The sequence below is a fragment of the Euleptes europaea genome, chromosome 12 (assembly GCF_029931775.1).
Source record: "Euleptes europaea isolate rEulEur1 chromosome 12, rEulEur1.hap1, whole genome shotgun sequence".
In the NCBI taxonomy this organism is placed as follows: domain Eukaryota; kingdom Metazoa; phylum Chordata; class Lepidosauria; order Squamata; family Sphaerodactylidae; genus Euleptes; species Euleptes europaea.
The window spans coordinates 37,665,693-37,687,921 of NC_079323.1; the positions used below are offsets into that span (position 1 = coordinate 37,665,693).

Sequence of the window (22,229 nt, forward strand, 5' to 3'; positions counted from 1 at the left end):
ACTGGTCCGATCCAACAAGGCTCTTCCTATGTTCTTAAAGTGAGGAATACGAAATTGTCTCCATCAATAGATTTTGACTCTCAGGCCTCCAAAACATTACAAGCAGCATAAACACAGAAATAAATCTCACGACTTAAGTCCGTTGCCATAGTGTCCAATCATCGTAGACATGGTCCGCTTAGAAGATCTTCCAAAATACACAAGATCCGTAGCCTCTCCTGTTACAGATTTGTAATTATGTTATTTTTTTATTCCCTTTGGGGCAGTTGTTAGAATTGTCATTGCATAAAAACTACAGGAGCAGTAAATGAACTGTTCACCTTAGTTTGTGGTACCTGAACTCTAAAAGACACCTCTAAATGGATATGGCAAGAACTAAGCAACTGTAATTTATTCTGAATGAGGCTATATAGTTCTTTTCATTCCTAAGTAACTCTCTTTTAAATCACAGAAAAAATGTAGGCTCGGGGGGAGTCATTTCCTAACCCTCCATCATTGCTTAGTGATGGCTGAAAGCGAAAGGAAACAATCCATGACAGTAGGCATGCACAACTCCAGACCTGCAAAGCCACGTACAGCCTGCCAGCCAGTGATGGCACTCCACCAAGGCCCAAAAGACTTCCTTTCATGCTCCCAAGCATTTGTCTGGACACAATATAGGTCTGCTAAGCTGGGTTCAAAAGTTGTCCCGGTCCTTATTAAGTAGAGAAGAACAGTAATTACTGTGCAACAGACAAAGCATGTGAATTGACTGACCAAATTGTGTTATCAACATATTCTGGAATTAACTATGCACCAATCTCTAATACCCCTGAAATAACTTTTTCAAGCAGTGTGAACAATACATGTTTTTTTTGAATGAAGGTTTCTTCGAACTTGTAAAAGTGGTAAAAGTGGTAAAATATGTGCCATATGCTGGGGTGGATCATTCCAAGGATCCTTCCTCTAACAGAAGATGCTCTTCCTCCAACATCTGAGCTGCTTAAGTTGCAGGAAGACCCTTAGACTAGAGGAAGAATTCAAACTTTGCTCAGCGGACAGAAACAACTGTTTTTAATGTAGATGATTGTGTTTCAGATGAATGATCTGGATGGATGCGGCTTCTCTTAATGCTGATCAAAGATTGGGTTTTAGAAACACATTCTCCATCTCTTGATTGGCCACATATCATCCATTGTCTCCTCCCCAACTGATCTTCCTCACATGTAAAGTTGCTGAGGATGGTATACTTAATGTTAACATTTAAATGTGAACAATACAGGGATGATGGCAGAGTAGAGGCATGAGAAATTAAGACATGTTTACATTGCATTCTGATAGGAAGGGACTTGTGTTACTTCAATTTAGGTAAATCCTAATCATTCCTGAATTGTCATCATTTCAAGAGTTTCAATACTCTGTTCACAAAAGTTATTATGGGACAGTACTGCTGAAGTTTATGAATCTTCTCCAGAGTAACTTCTTCGTGATAACTGTTTTTACAGCAACCTTCTTAAATAATTATAAGGAATAATCTATATTAAATTGCCCTTTTTGGGGCCCCATTTTTGGTAGCCGCGGGCTGGCATATTGTTCAAGTTCCACACCTTCAGATAAGGAAGCAAAACTGAATTAAATGTGACCTGTGTATAAAGGACCCAAAGTGTAGGGACCAACCCAGCCCTTACACTTTGGGGGTATTTTGTAAATGTAAAGGAGTTTATGGATGGCCACAGCCAGGGCCATCTTAACAGCATTATGGGCCCCTGGGCAAACCAGTGCGCTGGGGCCCCTACAAAAACCACTCACAGGAATAAAAAGTAAATGGTCGATAATATTAAACATATATTTATTTTATTGGCACTTCAACCAAACTGCTGTTAAAACATTAAAAACTTGCTGTACAGCAGTCTAGACTACTGTGTAGTAGTATTTATTTATGGCAAGTCACTTAACATACACAGATTAGCATAGGGACCCTATGCTCGTGGGGCCCCCGGGCAAGTGCCCATCGGGCCCATGCATTAAGATGGCCCTGGCCACAGCCCTCCATTTGCAAGATCCGAGCAAGGCTGTCAAAGATAGGGCATTTTGGAGGACTTTGATTCATAGAGTCGCCATGAGTCGGAAGCCAAATGACGGCACTTAACACATACAAACGGAGGTGAGAGCTGAACCTTTACCCTACCCATATGTACCCCCGAAAACTGCTTTTGCTGTTTTTCCCCCTGTGGGAGTAGTCTATGAGGAAGAGAGCACCGGGCTCTTCCCCACTGGCCACGCTGGACTTTAAATCCCCCCTCCCCAGCCTTCAGAGTGATCTGACAGGTCAAACCAAAGGCCACGCCGCAATCGCGTCCAGTCACACCCACAGAGACAACAGATTAAAATGTTTCTCCCAAGAAGATCAGAGTGTCATCGGGCAGCATCGGAAATAGAACCGCCAACTCATCCTGTCTCTTGTTCCACTAAAAGTATCAGCCTTTCCCCCCCGCCCCACACACACTTATTTGCAACTGCTTTTCAGTGGTGCTTTACATACCAAACGGACCCACCTGCTGACAGCTGCCGCAGGTACACAGTCACCTGCCCCCTTCTCAGTAAAACTTTGCCATGCCAAGCCTCAAAGAACTAATTTTGCACAGTGGGGATTCTAAGAACACCTGACACGCTCATTCTGGGAACAGTTTATTTTCAGCTCGGGTTAACCTAAGCTGTTCGGCACAGACGCCCTGTTATCGTCTTGGCACCTATAAGAAGCAGCTGTGATCCCATCTTATTAAGCTGTTTGTGCTTCACGTTGAAAGGGGAGAAAATGGTCCCTCCAGGCAAAGGAAGCCACGGGACAAAAAGAAGAAGAAGCGGCTGTGCTTAACTAACTAAACTGCTCCCCATGGCAGCGAGTTTCAAGAGAGATAAATAGCTGACTTGCTGAAAGGTCACACGGTCTTGACGGAGAGCGTGCTATATAGGATTTTTACTACGACCCTGGTTAAGGTAGCCAACTGCCCTGGAAAAATGCCCTGTCTCTAGATAATATGCACAAATGGGCAGCTTTTCACGGCAAGGAGCTAAATTAATCCGATAATTGTGGCAGATCAAGCTGACATTAAAGAGTCAGCTAGAGGGACTAGAGAATTTTAAAGTTGGAAATGCTAACCCCGATGCATGAATTTATTTCAATATTTTAGGCCACTTTTCCTCCAAAGGGGACCCAAAGCAGCTTACTACAGAATTCTTCCCGTCTCCATTTTATTGTTACAACCAAACCCCTATGGCAGTGGTTCCCAAACTTTTCAGGCCACCGCCCCTTTGGTTCCACAAACTCAACCCCAGCGCCCCCTAAAAGCATTATTCAAAATAGGGGTTTGCATGACGCACTAAAGAAGAAAATAACAATAACATTTCAAAACAGTAACAATTAATTGCAAATCTATTCAAAATCAAATTAAAACTTTTAAGTTGTAATTTATTCAACAAAACGGATGAACCTGATCCAGTAGTACCAGCTCTTCAAAGTCTGGAAAAAAATTCTGATAGTTTCCACCAAATTTGCCAGCATGGTGCTATAGCTTGATCGATTGTAAATTAGTGAACAACACAGTTGAAGGGGCCCACCTCCAGCGCCCCCTTGCCTCTTAGTGCCTCCCAAGGTAATCCCCCCCCAGGGGATGGTGCTGCCCACTTTGGGAACCACTGCCCTATGAGGTAGATTATTTTGGAAATATAAAGGTTAATGGGTTTAAATTGCGGGCAGAAAGGCACCGGCTGGATATTAGGGAAACATTTTTTACAGTAAGAGTTGTTCAACAGTGGAATCGGCCACCTAGGGAGGTGGTGAGCTCCCCCTCGCTGGCAGTCTTTAAGCAGAGGCTGGACAAGCACTTGCAGGGATGCTGTAGGCTGATCCTGCATTGAGCAGAGGGTTGGACTAGATGGCCTGAATGGCCCCTTCCAACTCTATGATTCTATTTAGAGAAAATGGCTGGCCCAAGGTTAGCCAGCAAGCTTCCATGGCAGAATGGGGATCCAAACTTAGGTCTCCTAGCCCACCACTCTAACCACTACACCGTGCTGCCTATCCAATTCCTGTAAGCTACCCCTTGATTGTACTGATCACCAGCACTGTGACACAGCAGCCAACAGAAAAGGTTCAGGGAAAAGGCATTTTTAAAAATATCACATTGGTATCCTCAAAGGAACTCGGATGGTACTCATGGATCTTACTATACTGAGAGGCAGAGACCAGCAAAAGGCTGTCCATAGCAGAGCAGGGATTTGAACTCAGGTCTACCTGGTCCAGGTTTAATCTTCTACCCATGAGATATCAATACTTGCTAACAGTTACTGGTTCCAATTTAACACTGAGGGCCAAATTAAACCCAAGGGAGGTTCTCACTAGGCCAAACCGCTCTTCAGCTGTTCAAATGCAGCTCCAGGGCCCATTCAAGAAAATAAGCAGAAGCTACTGAGTAGTCCAGAGGCCTGGGTAATGGACGAAGAGAATTTCTGCCGAGAAGTGGTACATTTGACAGTAGGTTAAATACAAGCAATTATGCTCTGCGACTAATTTTGAAGTGTAGTTTACAGGGCCAAACAGCCAACAGACCAGAGATGATACCAGGGTTTATTGCAGGGTTGGATCCCTCAGGAAGTTGTCATTGGCCAAGTACTGAAAATGAGTACAGGTACTAACTTACGAGGTGTCATGCCACATCCATCATCCAAAAAGCAAAACATAAATCCACCTTGCAGGGTCTCGTTATTCTCTGCAAAAGAGAAGAAAATCTTTGGAGGTCAGACATTATGGTCGGAATAGTTAATGAGACTTTACAAAATAAGCAGAATCACAGAAGATGTTGTCTGCTGATCCGGTACATTTTTAGCCCTGGATTGGTCCAATTACAGCCTCCATCTTTTGAACAAAATGGATTTCAGACCCTGACTCTGTAGTTTGCCATCAGAAATTGTGGCTTTTGCTAAAACTGCAACGATACAGCATCGGGCAATTTCTTCACCTAAGAGGGATGATTTCTTCCTTTTCTCTACAGCCTGAGCTGGCAGCTAGGGGTGAAGACAAGGGGAATCAGCCAAGCTTTTGATCACCCTCCACCCTGCCAAATTTGTGTCTGGGATGCAGCTAAATTTCTGAAATGGAAGATCAGATTAATCCAATTTCCAAATAATTCCCATAATCAGCTGGGAGTCAGCTCTTGATTCCCCCCTCCTTAGAAAACTTTGCAGAACAATAATTTCTAAGTAAGAGCAACAAAAGCTGACTGCCAGCTGACCCATTCCTGCAAGCAGAAACGAACAGCTGCCTAAACACTACAGCTGAACAGGACATGAGCCAAACTGGTAGGTCCTTATAAATAAATAAAAAATTGAGATTGAACTTACCAGTAAAGATGTGAAGCCGGGTGGCACCAGCATCTCTGAAAATATTGTTAGTGTATTTTTTTAAAAAATATGAAAAGTCAGTATTACAAGTTGACACATATAAAACCATACCAGTTACTCAAAAGAAGAAGAGTTGGTTTTTATCTGCCAACTTCCTTTACCACTTAGGGAGAATCAAATCAGTGTACAATCACCTTCCCTTCCTCTCCCCACAACAGACACCCTGTGAGGTAGGTGGGGCTGAGAGAGCTCTAAGCTGTGACTAGCCCAAGGTCACCCAGCTGGCTTCATGTGTAGGAGCGGGGAAACCAACCCAGTTCACCAGATTAGTGTCCACCACTCATGTGGCGGAGCGGGGAATCAAACCTGGTTCTCCAGATTAAAGTCCGCAGCTCCAAACCACTGCTCTTAACCACTGCACCATGCTAGCATAGAAAAGATTCTATGTTAGCTAGAAATAGAAGACATTCGACTCGTAATGCCCACAACGTTGCCTAATATACATGGGCCAGCATTTGCCACTACAAGAATGATCAAGGCATTGAACCAAACGATAGTACTGGATATTGTTATATATGATGATATAATTGAAAAAATAATAAAATTTTTTTTTTTTTAAAAAAAGGCATTGAACCAAACGCTGTTTAATGTGCCCTGCATAGGGCCATCTCAGTGCTGGGGCTTATTAGGAGTGGGATAGAGAACAAAGCATTTGGTCCTGACAAAAGGTACTATGTGACTTGTTTTGGGAATTTGAGGACTAACGTAGCAACTTAGAATTTTGGTCTTAGAAAAATCAAACAGCTTAGTAGCATCTGCAGCACAGAACAGAAAAGTCCTTTCCCTTTGCGTTTCAGAGTTATCTAGCCATGAAATACCCTCTTGTGGCAAGTGGTGTTACAAACATAAAATTCAGCCGCTGAAAGTGGGAAAAAATACTTGCCGGGAGTTGTCGATTAGTTCAGCGACCGCTCCAAACAGAAAGTCATGTGTAGCGCTACAAGAAACCAAGCCAATTTTTTTAAAAATCCCAAAACAGCAATAAATTGAGTAGTTCAGTATGACTCGGAGTACATGAAAAACATATTTTCTTCACAACATGCCCGAGAGAAAGAACATTTGAAGGGTATTCCACCGTGAGCCTCAACACACAAAGAGGAAGCAATTACTTTTGCAAACAGAATATAGGATAGCAGAAGAACGCTGTCCTTGTGCCGCCTGACTCTACGTCTGTTTATTGAGAAACAAACTCCACTGCATTCATAAACTCTTATTGTTTTTTTTATTTATGAACAAGATTTTTACACCTTTCCGGATCACCAAGGAGGACAACAAATTAAAACATACACATTAAAGCATCCTGTTGAAAGCCAGTAAAACCAACACACAAACACATCATTAAACATATCACAGCCAAAACTTAAAATAAGTACAAAAGATTAAAAACGACTGTAAACATTGGAATGAGGGATCACTGAAGGAATGCTAAGGAAAACAAAAAAGCCACCCATCTATTCTCTGAAGGCGAGGGCACCCCAAGTAGGACCTCTGAAGGTGACCACAGTGGTTGGGTAGGTTCAAAAGGGGAAAAGCAGTCCTTCCAGTATTTCAGTCCCCAACTGCAATGGGCATGAAATGCCATCACCAGCACCTTGAGTGGTGCCTGGAAACACAATGGAAGCCAGTGTAGACGGAACAAGACTGGGGTGTTATGGTCACTACGATGCACTTAAGTCAACATCCTGGCTGCAGCATTCTGTAGCAGCTGAAGTTTCCAAACACTTTATTTATTTATTTTATGCCATTTATACCCTGCCCGCCCCCGGCCAGGCCAGGCTCAGGGCGGCGTCCAATAATAACCAAGGGCAGCCCCACACAGACAGCTTTGCAGTAGTCCAGTCTAGATGTAACCAGGGCACGTGCCACAGTAGGCAGATCTTTCCTGCCCCGGAAAAGCTGCGCCTTGCAAACCAGTTGAAGCTGGTGAAAGGCACTCCTGGCCACAGCTGCCACCTGCTTATCCAGCTGCAGGATCAGGTCCGAGAGCATCCCCGGACCTGTTCCTTCAAAGGCAGCCCAACCTCGTCCAGACAGGGTGACACCTTACTTCCCCCATGAACACCTTCAGGATTCTGGTTTAAGGTGACCTAACAACAAAGAGCCTTGCAGCACCTTAAAAGGTAACAGATTTATTGTGAAATCAAACTTCCGTAGACAAGAGTCTGTATTGGTATATGCAGCAAGTGTGTACAAATCTACCAAAGTTTATGCTACAATGTTTGTGTCTTTAATGAATGAATATGCAGTAGCTAAGGAAGCTCGTGTACTCATACGGCTTCCCTATGTTTAATTCTGATTGATGAATGTCTCTTTAAGAGTTCTTGTCTAACATCTGATCAATAGATTCCTCTGCCTTGAAACTAACAGAGCACTAGCATTTGATAAAGTGGGTGCAAGGTTGGGTTGCCAACCTCCAGGTAATAGCTGGAGATCTCTTGTGTGCGAGGTTGGGTTGCCAACCTCCAGGTAATAGCTGGAGATCCCTTGCTGTTGCAACTGATCTCCAGCTGATAGAGATCAGTTCACCTGGAGAAAACGGCTGCTTTGGCCATTGGACTCTATGACATTGAAGTCCCTACCCTGCCCAAACCCCACCCTCCTCAGGCTCTGCCCCAAAAACCTCCCGCCGGTTGCGAAGAGGGACCTGGCAACCCTACAGATGGAGAGGAGAGAGAGGGGGACGATGCTGTCCCTTATATGGCCTTTGCGCACACACCCCATCCCATCCCAAAGAAGGCAGTGTCACGCTGTCAGGCTCTCCCCGGTTTGAGTTGTGGGTTCAGGAGCTGCAAGGAGCCAAGGCGAGTTCTCGCTTCTAAGCGCGTGTGCATGCTCGGTTTTCATCCCTCCGACTCTGAACCCAAACTCGATCGGCATGCCTCTTGCAAAAACTTCATCCCCCCCTCGACCACCCCTGGCTCCAAGATGGAAAGGCTGCATTTTCGGACTGCGTTTCAAGGGTGCTTCTCCCGCAATGAGAAGAGCCAGGGACGCTCCCCCGACCCCCCCGGCTGTCCCCCAACGCTGCAGACGGCGAGCTGCACGGGGCTCTGCCACTCACGAGTTTGCACGCAGATACTCCAGCCTCAGCTCCGCCCTGCAAAGAGCCCCGTAACGGGTCGCTGCGGACATGCCTGCCTGCTGCCTGCGGGGGACGAACGCCGCCGAGGAGCCCGAGAGCGCCCCCGCGTGGCCAACACGCCACGAGCACGTCGAGGGCGCCGCCCTAATCAAGGCTACCCAATCGAGGCGGGTGAGCGGGCGGTCCGATCGCGCCCTCTAGCGAGGAGAGTGGTTGACGCTGTCGCAGTTGGGAAGATAATTCACAGCGGGTCGCCGTGTTAGTCTGTTTGCAGTAGTCAAAAAGGGCAAGAGACCAGTAGCACCTTAAAGACTAACACAAATATTTTCTGGTAGGGTCTGAGCTTTCGTGAGCCACAGCTCACTTCTTCAGATACCTCATACCCTTCTTCAGAAAGCTCATACCCTACCAGAAAATATTTTTGTTAGTCTTTAAGGTGCTACTGGGCTCTTGCCCTTTTTGGCCGTTGGGAAGAGTTGTGTTTCCCAGGGCCATTCATACCAACGGGGAATGTTTTCCAGTTTGCCTGGAAATGATGTCCTCATGCCTAACCCTACAGGTTGACCTACAGGTTGGATCTGAAAGAAGTGAGCTGTGGCTCATGAAAGCTCAGACCCTGCCAGAAAATATTTTTGTTAGTCTTTAAGGTGCTACTGGACTCTTGCCCTTTTCTACTACTGCAGACAGACTAACACGGCGACCCACTGTGAATTACCTACAGGTTGACCGTAACTGATAGTGGTAAATCACAGTGGGTCGCCGTGCCAGTCTGTCTGCAGTAGTAGAAAAGGGCAAACTGCATACCACACCTAATCCCATCACGCCTGCTATTCACATTTACATACTGTTAACATTTACATACTAATGCTTGCCTGAATTCACTCTCCTCTACTTAAAGACAGATGGATTCACATTCTGGCTGTATCTGAAGAAGTGAGCTGTGGCTCACGAAAGCTCATACCCTGCCAGAAAATATTTTTGTTAGTCTTTAAGGTGCTACTGGACTCTTGCCCTCTTCTACTACTGATAGTGGTAAAGAGATTCTGAATGTAGCAATAGGAATAATAATAGGTCTAATGTTCAGCCATGTGTGTGTTAAGTGCCGTCAAGTCGCTTCCAACTCATGGCGATCCTATGAATGAAAGTCCTCTAAAATGTCCTATCTTTGACAGCCTTGCTCAGATCCTGCAAATTGAAGGTCGTGGCTTCCTTTATTGAGTCAATCCATCTCTTGTTGGGTCTTCCTCTTTTCCTTCTGCCCTCAACTTTTTCTAGCATGACGGTCTTTTCCAGTGACTCTTGACATCTCATATGTTCAGCCATATGAATTGAAAATGCAGAACTTTAGGGCCAGTCCCCATCCCTGGTGAGCTCTGGCTGGAACCTTCTGTTTCAGAAAGATTTTATCCTAGTTCACTGCAAAGTTATGAACAATTAACATTTTAAAAAAACAATAAACCTTGTTTCGGGTTGCTTTCACTGGGTGCAAATGTCAAGTATATTTTAAGGAGAGATCAGCCATTTTGATTTAGATTCCAGCCTGTTTTACCACTTAATCTAACTATTGTCCCCTTCAGGAGCTTTGGAAGTCCACAGGATACACACCCCATCCTGGTTCATCTAATGAAGAATTTTGGGGAACTCAAAAATTTCTACGCTGTTTTGTAAAAATTTGATTGTCCTAATAAAAAACACATTACATGTTGGTTTTGGCATTGTTCTATGGACCAGTAGGGCTATTAAAGGTAAAAGGTAAAGGTCCCCTGTGCAAGCACCGGGTCATTCCTGACCCATGGGGTGATGTCACATCCCGACGTTTCCTAGGCAGACTTTGTTTACGGGGTGGTTTGCCAGTGCCTTCCCCAGTCATCTTCCCTTTACCCCCAGCAAGCTGGGTCCTCGTTTTACCAACCTCGGAAGGATGGAAGGCTGAGTCAACTTTGAGAAGGCTACCTGAAACTGACTTCCGTCAGAGTAAGGCTATTACAATTTTTTAAACTCAGGAACAGATTTGGAAGAATAAAACATATATAGTTCATTTAATAATGTTGTCCCAGTATATATTCCGTAGGAGATCAAACCCCTGTTTGCTTACATTTTGCAGATAACGGGAATTATCAGTTTTCTGATCACACCTATTTTCTTTCCATTGTTACCCCCCCATGTTTACTAGACCATACAAGGTAACACAAACACATTTTTGTTTTATTGTGTACAATAAATAGAACATAACAGAAAACGTTCATTTCACCTCTAACCCTGAGAAACCTCTTTCCCAAGATTCCAGGTGGATTATACTGTAGATCTTAGTACGTAATGTTGTTGAGGTTACTCTTTTAAAATTAAAATAATTGACTTTCTAAAACAATTTTAAAAGTATTGACTTTGTTAGGCAGTATGGTGACCCTGGAGTCATGGTTATAATAAGCGAGTAAAGAACCTATTTTTAAAAAAATGTTCCCAGAAACACATATTTTAAATTTCGGTTAATGGAGCTGGAAACTTTAGAATCCTTAATCAAAACATTAACATAACTTTAAATACTTAGTAGTACTGAATTTCACAGCTGTGCCTCATCTTTTTTTGGGAAAAGTTCTTATAGTATGACAATATTGCAGAAAACAATAAAACTGAAGCTGGCCCTTATGGCTTCACTCCCATGTCATCTGTATGACAAATGCTTCTTAAAGTAACAATAGTTGCGTTTGGCTGTTTTCACATGTCAGTCTCCGGAAGCCAAAGATAATGACTATCCTGCTAACAATTTTTCCATTAAAGTGTGACAATGTAAAGGTGTTTCTGTCCAAATAGGGATATAAGAAAAAATACAAGCATTAAAAAAAAAAAAAAGTTCAGTGGGTGACTATATTTATTCTCAACTTGATCCTGACTGGAGGGGGGGATTGGAGGTGAAAGAACACTGTATCAGGCATGTTACCTCATGCATTTTTTACACCTTAAGTAACACATCCCAAAGATGCCCCCCCAACCCTATTATGAACAAAGATCCTGATATGAAAGGTAGGAAAACACCTCCCGCCCCCCAATCTACTGCTTCATGTCAGTTCATGATAAGGCTGGACCTGATAATCACTCAGCAAATGAAACCTTTGACACTAAAACATTTGGAAGACAAAGATATCCTTATCCTAATGAATGAGATTAGTCCCTTCAATTCCATTACACCTTTCCCCTGAGGAGCAGAGGGTGGAATACATGCCTCTCCCTCACTTCATGTTATCCTACTAATAACCCCATGATGTAGGTTAAGCTGAGAGAGAGTGACAGCTTGAAGTTAGCCAGTGAGCTTCAGGTCTGGGTAAAGATTTGAACCCTTTTCTCCCCTGCCCTATTTTTACCATCTAAATACTACATCATGCAGGCTCCATAATGGATGAATCCTGTTTGTTTGTTTGTTTATTATGTCATCAATTTGTATCCCCCAGTGGGGATCCAAAGTTGCTTCCATCATTCTCCTCACCTCAATTTTATCTTCACAACAACCCTGTGAGGTATGTTAGGCTTAGAGAGTGACTGGCCCAAGGTCACCCAGCAATCTTCCATGGCACAATAAAGATCAGAACCCGGATCTCCCAGATCCTAACCCAGCACTCCAGCTACAGTGCACTGTTTTGTACTCTTGAGCACATTAAAAAAAAGACAAAATAAAGTTAATGTGTGAGGTTAATGTTCAAAGGCTTAATTTTTTGTATCACATAGAACGGCAACAGGAAATAAATATAAATATTCTTTGAACAGTGAGTACACTGATTTAACTTTTTAATATATCTAGATTCTAATAGCCAAGTCAGGTAAACACTAGTATACTTAAATCTAAATATTGGATCCATGAATGGGCAAGATAGAACTTTCTACAAACTGGAAAAATGCCCAAAGTTTGCATTTGTGAAGTTAAAATGGCCCACGACCAAGTCAGGGTGGGTAGCTCCTACAGCACTACTAGCCAGGACCAATCTGCATAGGTAGGGTTGCCAGCATAGATAGGGTTGGGAAATAACTGGAGATTTTGGGGGTGGAGTAGGGTTGCCAACCTCCAGGTAGTAGCTGGAGATCTCCTGCTATTACAACTGATCTCCAGCTGATAGAGATCAGCCTATAGAGAAAATGGCCGCTTTGGCAATTGCTCCATGGCATTGAAATCCCTTTCCTCCCCAAACCCTGCCCTCCTCAGGCTCCACCCCAGAAACCTCCTGCCGATGGCAAAGAGGGACCTGGCAACCCTAAGCCGGAACCTGAGGAGGGCAGGGTTTGGGGAGGGGAGGGACTTCAATGCCATAAAGTCCAATTGCCAGAGCTGCCATTTTCTCCAGGGGAACTGATTTCTGTTGCCTGGAGATCAGTTGTAATAGCAGGAGATCTCCAGCCACCACCTGGAGGTTACCACATATAGTTCAAGACAATACAAGACAAAATGTACAACAACACTTTGAATCCTTACCCTGAGTGGGAGGAGGTTTGCTCTGTACCCTTTGAGGGACAATTAAAAGTTACCTACATTATATTTATGGAATATGTAGAAAGTTATGCAGCAGATTGAATGAAGGACTGAGGAAGAATTGCCTTATAAGCTAAGAATTTGAAACGGCCGTATCCTCCACAAACAGATAATCTCTGGCTTATCACCTGATATTTGTCTTCAATAAGACGATTTTGTACTCACAATTGAGACAACTATGTCAAACAACTTCTGTACATATGTATATATGGAATTTTGTGGGTTTTGTTGTACATTTTGTCTTGTATTGTCTTGAACTATATGTGGTAGCTTATAAAGAATTTTGCACTTTGTTTAAATTGGCTTCGCTCCTGTACTGATTTCCAAATCCCTTGATACTTGTACAGTGGTGTCTACTTTGTTCTCTCACCACCTGGAGGTTGGCAACCCTATGCTCAGACCTGACCAGCAGTGACAAAAATGGATGTTGGCTCACATATTGCCTCATCCTGCATCACCACTGGTTGGCTGGCAGATGTGCTGGGGCTTGGCTCTGCATGCTCCTGGCTGCCAGCAGCACTCCAAGGCCATGGCCTACCAGGAAGTTTCCCTGGCATGGTCAGTGGTCAATGCACCCCTGCTCAGATCTTTCATTCTGAAGCTACCCACGTCAGGGTTGCTTGAAATCTTAACTAGTGAAGCCCAGCAGCCTTATTAAGAAGAAAAGAAGAAGAGTTGGTTTTTATATGCCGACTTTCTCTGCCACTTAAGGGAGACTCAAAACGGCTTACAGTAATCTTCCCCTCCCATCCCCACAACAGAAACCCTGTGGGGTAGGTGGGACTGAGAGAGTGTGACAAGCCCAAGGTCAGCCAGCTGGCTTCATGTGTAGGAGTGGGGAAACAAATCCAGTTCACCAGATTAGCATTTGTCGCTCACGTGGAGGAGTGGGGAATCAAACCTGGTTCTCCAAATCAGACTCCACCACTCCAAATCACTGCTCTTAACCACTACACCACGCTGGCATTGTCATGGTAGGACATCACTCAACCAGAATGGAACCTGCTGTTATTTTAAATAACTTGAAGTAGCGGCATGGTTAGGTTTTTAATTGGGCATATCGAGACTATATGAAGCTTCCCTTTGTCTCACAGAAGCACCACCCACAAAAGTTCTTCGGTAACTTGATTAACCATGATTTGCTGCTTGCGTGTTGCATAGAATCATAGAGTTGGAAGGGGCCACCAGGGTCATCTAGTCCAACCCCCTGCACAATGCAGGAAATTCCCCCACACCCCCAGTGACTCCTACTCCATTCCCAGAAGAAAAGGCCAAGGTGCCCTCCCTCTCATGATCTGCCTAAGGTCATAGAATCAGCATTGCTGACAGATGGCCATCTAACCTCTTCTTAAAAACCTCCAGGGAAGGAGAGCTTACCACCTCCTGAGGAAGCCTGTTTCACAGAGGAACCACTCTGTTAGAAAATTCTTCCTAATGTCTAGACGGAAACTCTTTTGATTTAATTTCAACCCGTCGGTTCTGGTCCGACCTTCTGGAGCCTGTATCCTGTAAAGAGGTGGCTGAGAATCTAATCAGCCCTGTCTGCTCATTCGATGGTCCGCAGACGGTGGTCATTCGACGCAAGGAGATATCACCAGATCGTAACAAGAAAGGGAAGCATCCTTGTGTAATCAAAGTTCAGTAAGTTAAATATCCATTCAAGGGGGAAAAAACATGTTTGGAGTATTTTAAACATGCATTTTAAAAGTCCAAAGGGCACGCAGGGAGTTATGACGAGGCAATGAGACGCAACAGTGTACCTTGCCCTCTCTGTCTGCACGGAGGTCTGCAGTAAATGATTGATAAAGCAAAGGGGTTTCAAGTACAAAACAGGCACCGTTTATCATGCTTCATTATGAAACAAGATTTCCCAGAGGATACATCATGTCTGCTTCAGTGCTTCAAGTAGCCACATGCGCCATGTTGCTCACAGGTAGGCTTTTAGAAGTCAAATGGATATTTGGCCAGTCAATCCTGATTATTATTAACTAATAAACACAATATGTCAAAAAGGTTGGGAGGAATGGAAGAAAGTGATTACAGCATTTAAGTGACTCTGGATTATGTAACATTAAGTGCATTTACCTGTGCGCCCAAATGAATAAGAGGAAGAACTTGGACTCCTTTCAGATTCTGTGTGGCATTAAACACGACATGCAAGGTATTTACCTTTTAATGGAATTATGTTTCTGGGTAAGAATGAACAAGCTGCTGAGATTTGCAGAGCTGTTCGTCATATCTCACGCTGTCAACAGCTCACACGTTGGGTCCTACCAATACCTACATATCTGAAAAGATTTTACCTTCTTCTTCTCTAGTGAATGGAAGCGCAGTCAGTTACAGCCAGTTGATCACAAGATGTTTTTTCTCTGAGGAAAGTACTTTTGGCATGATCTGGATTGTGTGGATTGGTTGGAAAATGGCAGTGGCGGGATGTAGTAATTCTGACTTGATTTTATTCTGTTAGCAGTCCAGCTCTATGGAATGGTATTGAAAATAGGCTTTAGGCAAGGGAATTAATGTGAGTTTTAGTTCTCCTTCTCTGACATTAGAGTCGTTCGCAGGACCACCTATTTATGTGTACAGCATGGTCGGTAGAAGAGTGCCTTTTCTTTCGTAAAAAATGGAGGATGCAGGCAACCAAACCAAATCGTGCCCCTTCTCCATTTACCTCATTGGGCTTCACAGTTTGAGGACTTTTTCTTACAGTTTGGCTTCCCCTTAGTATCTGGGCCCAGTGGAGAGAAAAATGCTTCAAATAATGGAGCAAATGCTTCAAATAATGAAGCAAATGCTTCAAATAATGGAGCATCTTAAGGAAGAAGGGACATAGTTTAGCTTCCTTCGTCTGTGTGCTCTGTTTTCTGCAAAAAATAGGCATCCTAACTCTGCCTGTACATGTAAATAAATACATATGGAAACCTGTATCCCATCTAATTGTCTCTCAAACTGCAGGTGAGAACTCATATAATGCCTACAGGGAATTCCTACATGGAAAAAACTAGCATGTCAGGGAGAATGATAGGCTGGAACACTTCCCCCGACATGCTACTTTCTTTGTGTGGGATTTTTAAAGAATAGATAGAAATGAATTATATGAGCTTTCACCTGCTGGTAAAGTATTGCAGTCAAGGCACCTGCTGTTCTTGAGGCCTCCAGAATGAATATTTAAAGGTGGGAAGCTATTTGCATAGCTTGCAGGAAATTTCTTAAAGCAATGGACATTTAGGAACCTATGGAACAAATCTTACAAAATTGTAGTCATTTGAGTTTTCCCCACTGTTTGCTTATTCTTATGTGGGGCAGTGAAAATGTTAGGAACACATCAGTCTGTGCATTTTGGTATCAGAAGTAAGGTTGCCAGCAGGCCTGGACAAAGGAAGTCCAGTCCCTTCAATAGACGTTTAATATGTAGAAATGGGCAATTGACGCTTCTCATGGCATGGAACTAAATAACATGACCTGATAACTGCTGCAGATCAAACTGGTATTAAAGGGACAGCTAGAGTTCAAAGTTGGCAAGCCTAAAGGCACATTTTGCCTTTGTTTTTTCATTGCAGAGAAATACAGATAACAATCAAGTTACTTAGACTGAGTGTGCTGGGTGATTTGTCCTTCGTGTGGTAAATCTCTTTTAATGTAATACTTAAAATGCATCTTCATATAGAGGTTTATACAACTTTAAGTTTTCAGAGTTTGATTTGGGGAGGGGCCGTGGCTCAGTGGTAGAGCATCTGCTTGGCATGCAGAAGGTCCCAGGTTCAATCCCCGGCATCTCCAGTTAAAGGGACTAGGCAAGTAGGTGATGTGAAAGACCTCCGCCTGACACCCTGGAGAGCCGCTGCTGGTCTGAGTAGACAATACTGACTTGATGGATCAAGATTTGATTCAGTATAAGGCAGCTTCATTTATGTGATTTTAACTAAATCACAGATGGGATATAAAAGATTTGAGTAGGGTTGCCAGCTCCGGGTTGGGAAATACCTGGAGGTTTTTGGGGCGGAGCCTGAGAAGGGCGGGGTTTAGGGAGGGGAGGGACTTCAATGCTATAGAGTGCAATTGCCAAAGTGGCCATTTTCTCCAGGGGAACTGATCTCTATCGGCTGGAGATCAGTTGCAATAGCAGGAGATCTCCAGCTACTACCTAGCTGGCAACCCTAGATCTGAGGGGGAAGACCAGCTTGCTCAATATGATAAGAACATGCATGTTCTGCTATGCCATGACTGTGATGAGCGGGATCGCTCTCAATTACTTACAACCAAACACAAGACCACGTATTCTGGTATAACGTCCTCATTAGAATACAACCAATACACAAGAGATATACAAACTATAGTAGCCAAACACTGGCATCTAGTACGCGATTTACCAGGTTGCCAGATGATTCCTCGTTTTGGTTATCGCAAAACCAGATCTCTTAGGGACTATCTTACCCATACAGATGTTTTACCACCACCCACTTCTAATTTACCTTCAGGTCATTTTCGATGTGGGGAATGCAATATGTGCCAATATTCTATGCCAGTAAAAGAATTTAGAAACACCAATACTAATTTCGTTTTCAAACTTAAGCAGTTTTCTAATTGTGCCAGTAAAAACGTGATCTACCTCGTCTGGTGCCCCTGTGGATTTTTATACGTGGGCAAAACAAGACGCCCCATTCGACTTAGAGTAGGTGAGCATAAATCACGAATTAAAAATCATGTGGCAGAGGCTCCACTTGTTTCCCATTATCAAGAACTACACCATTCTGAAAATGACATACAATTTTTTGTCATTTGGCAGTATAAACCCAAACCTTTCTCTAGGCAAAATATTGATAGAATTCTTTCTCAAGCTGAATCACGCTTCATTTTTCTTTTTAATACAATTATTCCAAATGGATTAAATTCTGCTTCAGATTTAAGTTGTTTTTTGTAATTTTTGTATTTTTTGTAATATCACAGCTATAACTGTAATTGCTAGCTGGCTTGTGTAGTGCTAACAGTTATGCAATTCCTTGCTAAGAGTTAACTGTCTGCCCCTTTAAGACTGTTCTCTGCAATAAGCACCTGTTGCCAATTATTGTGCATAAAATATGGGCAGTTCTATGCTTTTGTAAGATTGCTAGAAGCCATCCTACAATCTGTATGCTACAAGCATTTCAGCAATGGTATGTAATATTTATTTTCCTTGTTTAATTTTGGAATATTTGTATATATTGTCAACCTTTGTAATTATATTGTATTACATTATAGAGATAGGCGCCATCTCATGCTCTACTTTCCCGATGGACAAAGCCACGGCGAAATGGGTCTTACCGGTCTCCCATCTCGGGATAAAGTAATTCCTATCATCTTATGCGGCTTATGTGAATGAACTATATATCTTGGCACAACGTACTTCAATCCTGAAGAAGTTCATTCATTTTGAAATCCACTCCGGATTTTCATGTTTGCTCTGGAGAGTTGCCTGCCTCCACACTACAGCCGCCTTGCTAATTGCATATGTTCTGTAAACGTTACAGAGAGTCGGGTTGAATTGCAAGTTATCATTATTATTACATAGATAAAAGGATTTTCTGTACATACACAGTGTGCTTTCAGTGCTTTACTTTGTTTGTTTAACATGACTGTGATTGTGGCACTTTTGCAGTTTCAGGGGTTTGGGGAGCACCGTTTTCTTCCGAAGAAGAAGCCAATCAATTTTTACAACTTAAGAGACGAGTGCCCTATTCTCTGAGCTACTGGGACCCAAGCAGCAGCCAGAATGCCTGGAGCTTCACTGTGGCAGAAAAGGTATTCACTTTCATCTAAGACTGGATAGTCAGGCTCCAAGACAGCCAGATTGGTTCAGAAGGTCGAAGTTTCTCTGTAGTGAGTATTTAAGTATTTGCTCTGTTGTTAGGGTTGTCAGGTCCCTCTTTGCAACCGGTGGGAGGTTTTTGGGGCGGAGCCTGGGGAGGGCGGGGTTTGGGGAGGGGAGGAACTTCAATGCCATAGAGTCCAATTGCCAAAGTGGCCATTTTCTCCAGGTGAACTGGTCTGTATCGGCTGGAGATCAGTTGTAATAGTAGGAGAGCTCCAGCTACTACCTGGAGGTTGGCAACGCTACCTGTTGTGGAGTCACTGGAGGATTTTGGGCAATCTGATGCCTCTCAATCTGAATTTTCCAATATGTGAAATAGCATGATTCACCACACAGGGATGTCGTGAAGATGAATGACATCCAGATTTTAAAACACTTTGCACAATTAAAAGACCATGCAAATATTATTTATGGCTAAGCCAGTAATAATAATTAATAGTAATTTAATTACTATGGGGATGTGGGGGTAGGCTGGCCAGCCTAGGGAACCAAAAGCCCTTGAGCCGGCCATGGAGGGATTACAAATTGGGATAATAAAATAATAGAAGGTGCCTCTTCTGTCCCGATCAGGCTAGTGAAACCTGGACTGCCCTGAGGACAACTGCACAGTATTACATGGACTTGGGATCATATGCATTTTATCCAGATACAGCAAGGTAATTGATGTCTAAAAATAGTCCATTCAAAGAGATCTCAGAAGTTATGGCATTAGGTGGGACACATAATATCCTAACTGCATTAGAGATTTACAAGTGGGCTTATGTTAAGAGCTAAACCTGTGCACTTTTGTGCATTCTATGATTCCACTCAAGTGCAGAATTTGCTGTTCAGCATCGAACAGCTTAAAGGAGTTTACATCTGCATAGTTGTGTGGATAGAATGCCTCATAGAATCATAGAATCATAGAGCTGGAAGGGACCACCAGGGTCATCTAGTCCAACCCACTGCACAATGCAGGAAATTCACAACTACCTCCTCCCAACACCCCCAGTGACCCCTACTCCCTGCCCAGAAGATGGCCAAGATGCCCTCCCTCTCATGATCTGCCTAAGGTCATAGAATCAGCATTGCTGACAGATGGCCATCTAGCCTCTGCTTAAAAATCTCCAGGAAAGTAGAGCTTACCACCTCCTGAGGAAGCCTGTTCCACTGAGGAATTGCGCTGTTAGAAAATTCTTTCTAATGTCTAGACAGAAACTCTTTTGGTTTAATTTCAACCCGTTGGTTCTGGTCCGACCTTCTTGGCAACAGAAAACAACTCGGCACCATCCTCTATATGACAGCCCTTCAAGTACTTGAAGATGGTTATCATATCACCTCCCAGTCTTCTCCTCTTCAGGCTAAACATACATGATAAACTCTTAGACAACAGGCTAACCCTAGGCAAGAAAGTTGGAATTCCTCAAAATATTTAGTAAATGAAAAGCTCATTGGCCCCTCTCATGACTAGCAGAAACATAATAATGAAAAATATATGGTATATATTTTGAAGAATTCAGCATTTCTTGACTAGGATTGGACTGGCACATAATTTTGATTCTTAATTTTATAAATTAATCAGTGTGGTGTAGTGGCTAAGAGTGGCGGACGCTAATCGGCAGAGCCGGGTTTGATTCCATGCTTCTCCACATGAGTGGCGGACTCTAATCTGGTGAACTGGTTTTGTTTCCCCACTCTTCCACATAAAGCCTGATGGGTGACCTTGGGCTAGTCTCCGTTCTCTCAGACTCTCTCAGCCCCACCTACCTCACAAGGTGTCTGCTGTGGGGAGGAGAAGGGAAGGTGATTGTAAGCCGCTTTGAGACTCCTTAAAGCAGGGGTGGGGAACCTTTTTCCTGCCAAGGGCCATTTGCACATTTATGACATCATTCAGGGGCCATACCAGGTGTAGATCTGCCGGTGCGGGGGGGGGGAAGAGGCGAGGGTTGCCAGGTCTCCAGCCACCACCTGGAGGTTGGCAAACCCAGGGGAGGCCACACAGAGAAGGCCTGCAGGGTGCCCCCACTCCCCCCTCCCAGGCAAAAGGGCAGCCAGCAGTGGGCCCGAGCAAATGAGGTGCCAGGGAGGCACAGCCCAGGGTCAATCGGCAAGGGAGGAAGGAAAACAGAAAGAGGAAAAGGGAGGGAGAGAGAAAGGGAGAAAGAAATGGAGAGAGAGGGAGAAAGAAAGAAAAGGACGGAGGGAGACAAAGAAAAGGACGGAGGGAGACAAAGACAGAGACAGAAAAAGAGGGAGAAAGAGGGAGAGAAAGGAGAAAGTGACAGAAAAAGAGGAAGAAAAGAGAGAAAAGCCTTCACACACACGCATGCTGGCCCCACGCGACCGGGCCCTAGCCTCCCCTGCCCACACACACCCGGCGGCGCACAGAGCCCCGCGCGACCGGGCCCCAGTCTCCATGTCCTCTCCTCCCCAGAGTCCACAAAAGGGCTCCCCCGAAGCCCAATCGGCTCCTGCATGAATGCTCTGCCGCCAGGAGCCGTCAGCCTCTTTCCCCCTCCCTCTCGCTGCTCAACAGCCGACAGTCGGCGAGAGGAGGTCCAAAGGGCGCCGCAGCGCTGCTGTAAGCCGTGGTGCCAGGAACACCCTCTGGGAGGGCCGGCCTGCGCCTTGCCTCTGCAGCAGGGTCCCAGAGCTCCCGAGGGCCACAAAAAATGTCCTCGGGGGCCACATATGGCCCCCGGGCCTGAGGTTCCCCACCCCTGCCTTAAAGGTAGAGAAAAGTGGGGCATGAAAACCAACTCTTCCTCTTCTTCTCCCTCCTCCAGAGAACAGCTTTGCAAACATGTCATTCCACAGCAGAAGTCCAGTAGCACCTTAAAGACTGGGTATGAGCTTTCGAGAGTCACAGCTCAGTTCTTCAGATACAGTTAGAATTATCTGAAGAAGTGAGCTGTGGCTCACAAAAGCTCATTCCCTGCCAGAAATGTTGTTAGTCTTTAAGGTGCTACTGGACTCCTGCTCTTTTCTACTGCTACAGACAAACGTGGCTACCTGTTGTGATCTATGTCATTCCACAATGAAAGCAAAAGCAAATGTTTTGATGTGATAGTTTGGCAGAGTTTTCATGAAGTGCTTCATTTTACAGGGACCAGATTCAGTCTTATGTGGAAATGTTACAGCAGTCTGGGGCTCATTTCCAGCAGCAGATGAGCCAAAGCGATTAAACAGGCAGCTGCCAACAGACCTGTACTGAACAGCGAGAGACACCCATCTGGTCAGAGATTGAAGTCCATCGCTTACATCAACTTGACTCGTACTGAAGTATCACCGAGACTAACTGTTCTCTTTGACGGCTGTTCAGCGTTCATGGAGCAGCTAGAAACATCTTCAGTAGCCCCGGATAA

At 44.2% G+C, this 22,229-nt stretch overlaps 2 protein-coding genes across 2 annotated transcripts in view; one reads left to right on the top strand and one right to left on the bottom strand.

Annotated features, from left to right (window-relative positions):
• MORC1 (MORC family CW-type zinc finger 1) overlaps window positions 1-8,571 on the bottom strand; it is a 52,109-nt gene extending 43,538 nt beyond the window's left edge. Inside the window, exons 1-5 of the mRNA XM_056858178.1 lie at window positions 8,501-8,571; window positions 6,323-6,376; window positions 5,380-5,414; window positions 4,680-4,748; window positions 131-218 (exon numbers count right to left, since the gene is read on the bottom strand). Coding sequence (XP_056714156.1) covers window positions 131-218; window positions 4,680-4,748; window positions 5,380-5,414; window positions 6,323-6,376; window positions 8,501-8,571 — 317 coding nt within the window. The remainder of the gene's footprint in view (window positions 1-130; window positions 219-4,679; window positions 4,749-5,379; window positions 5,415-6,322; window positions 6,377-8,500) is intronic.
• Window positions 8,572-14,913: 6,342 nt separating this feature from the next.
• Window positions 14,914-22,083, top strand: C12H3orf85 (chromosome 12 C3orf85 homolog). The gene is made up of 4 exons (XM_056858930.1): window positions 14,914-14,970; window positions 18,673-18,815; window positions 19,456-19,541; window positions 21,971-22,083. The coding sequence occupies exons 1-4, from the start codon at window positions 14,922-14,924 to the stop codon at window positions 22,047-22,049; spliced, it is 357 nt and encodes a 118-aa protein (XP_056714908.1). The 5' UTR covers window positions 14,914-14,921; the 3' UTR covers window positions 22,050-22,083.
• The last annotated feature ends 146 nt before the right edge of the window (window positions 22,084-22,229 follow it).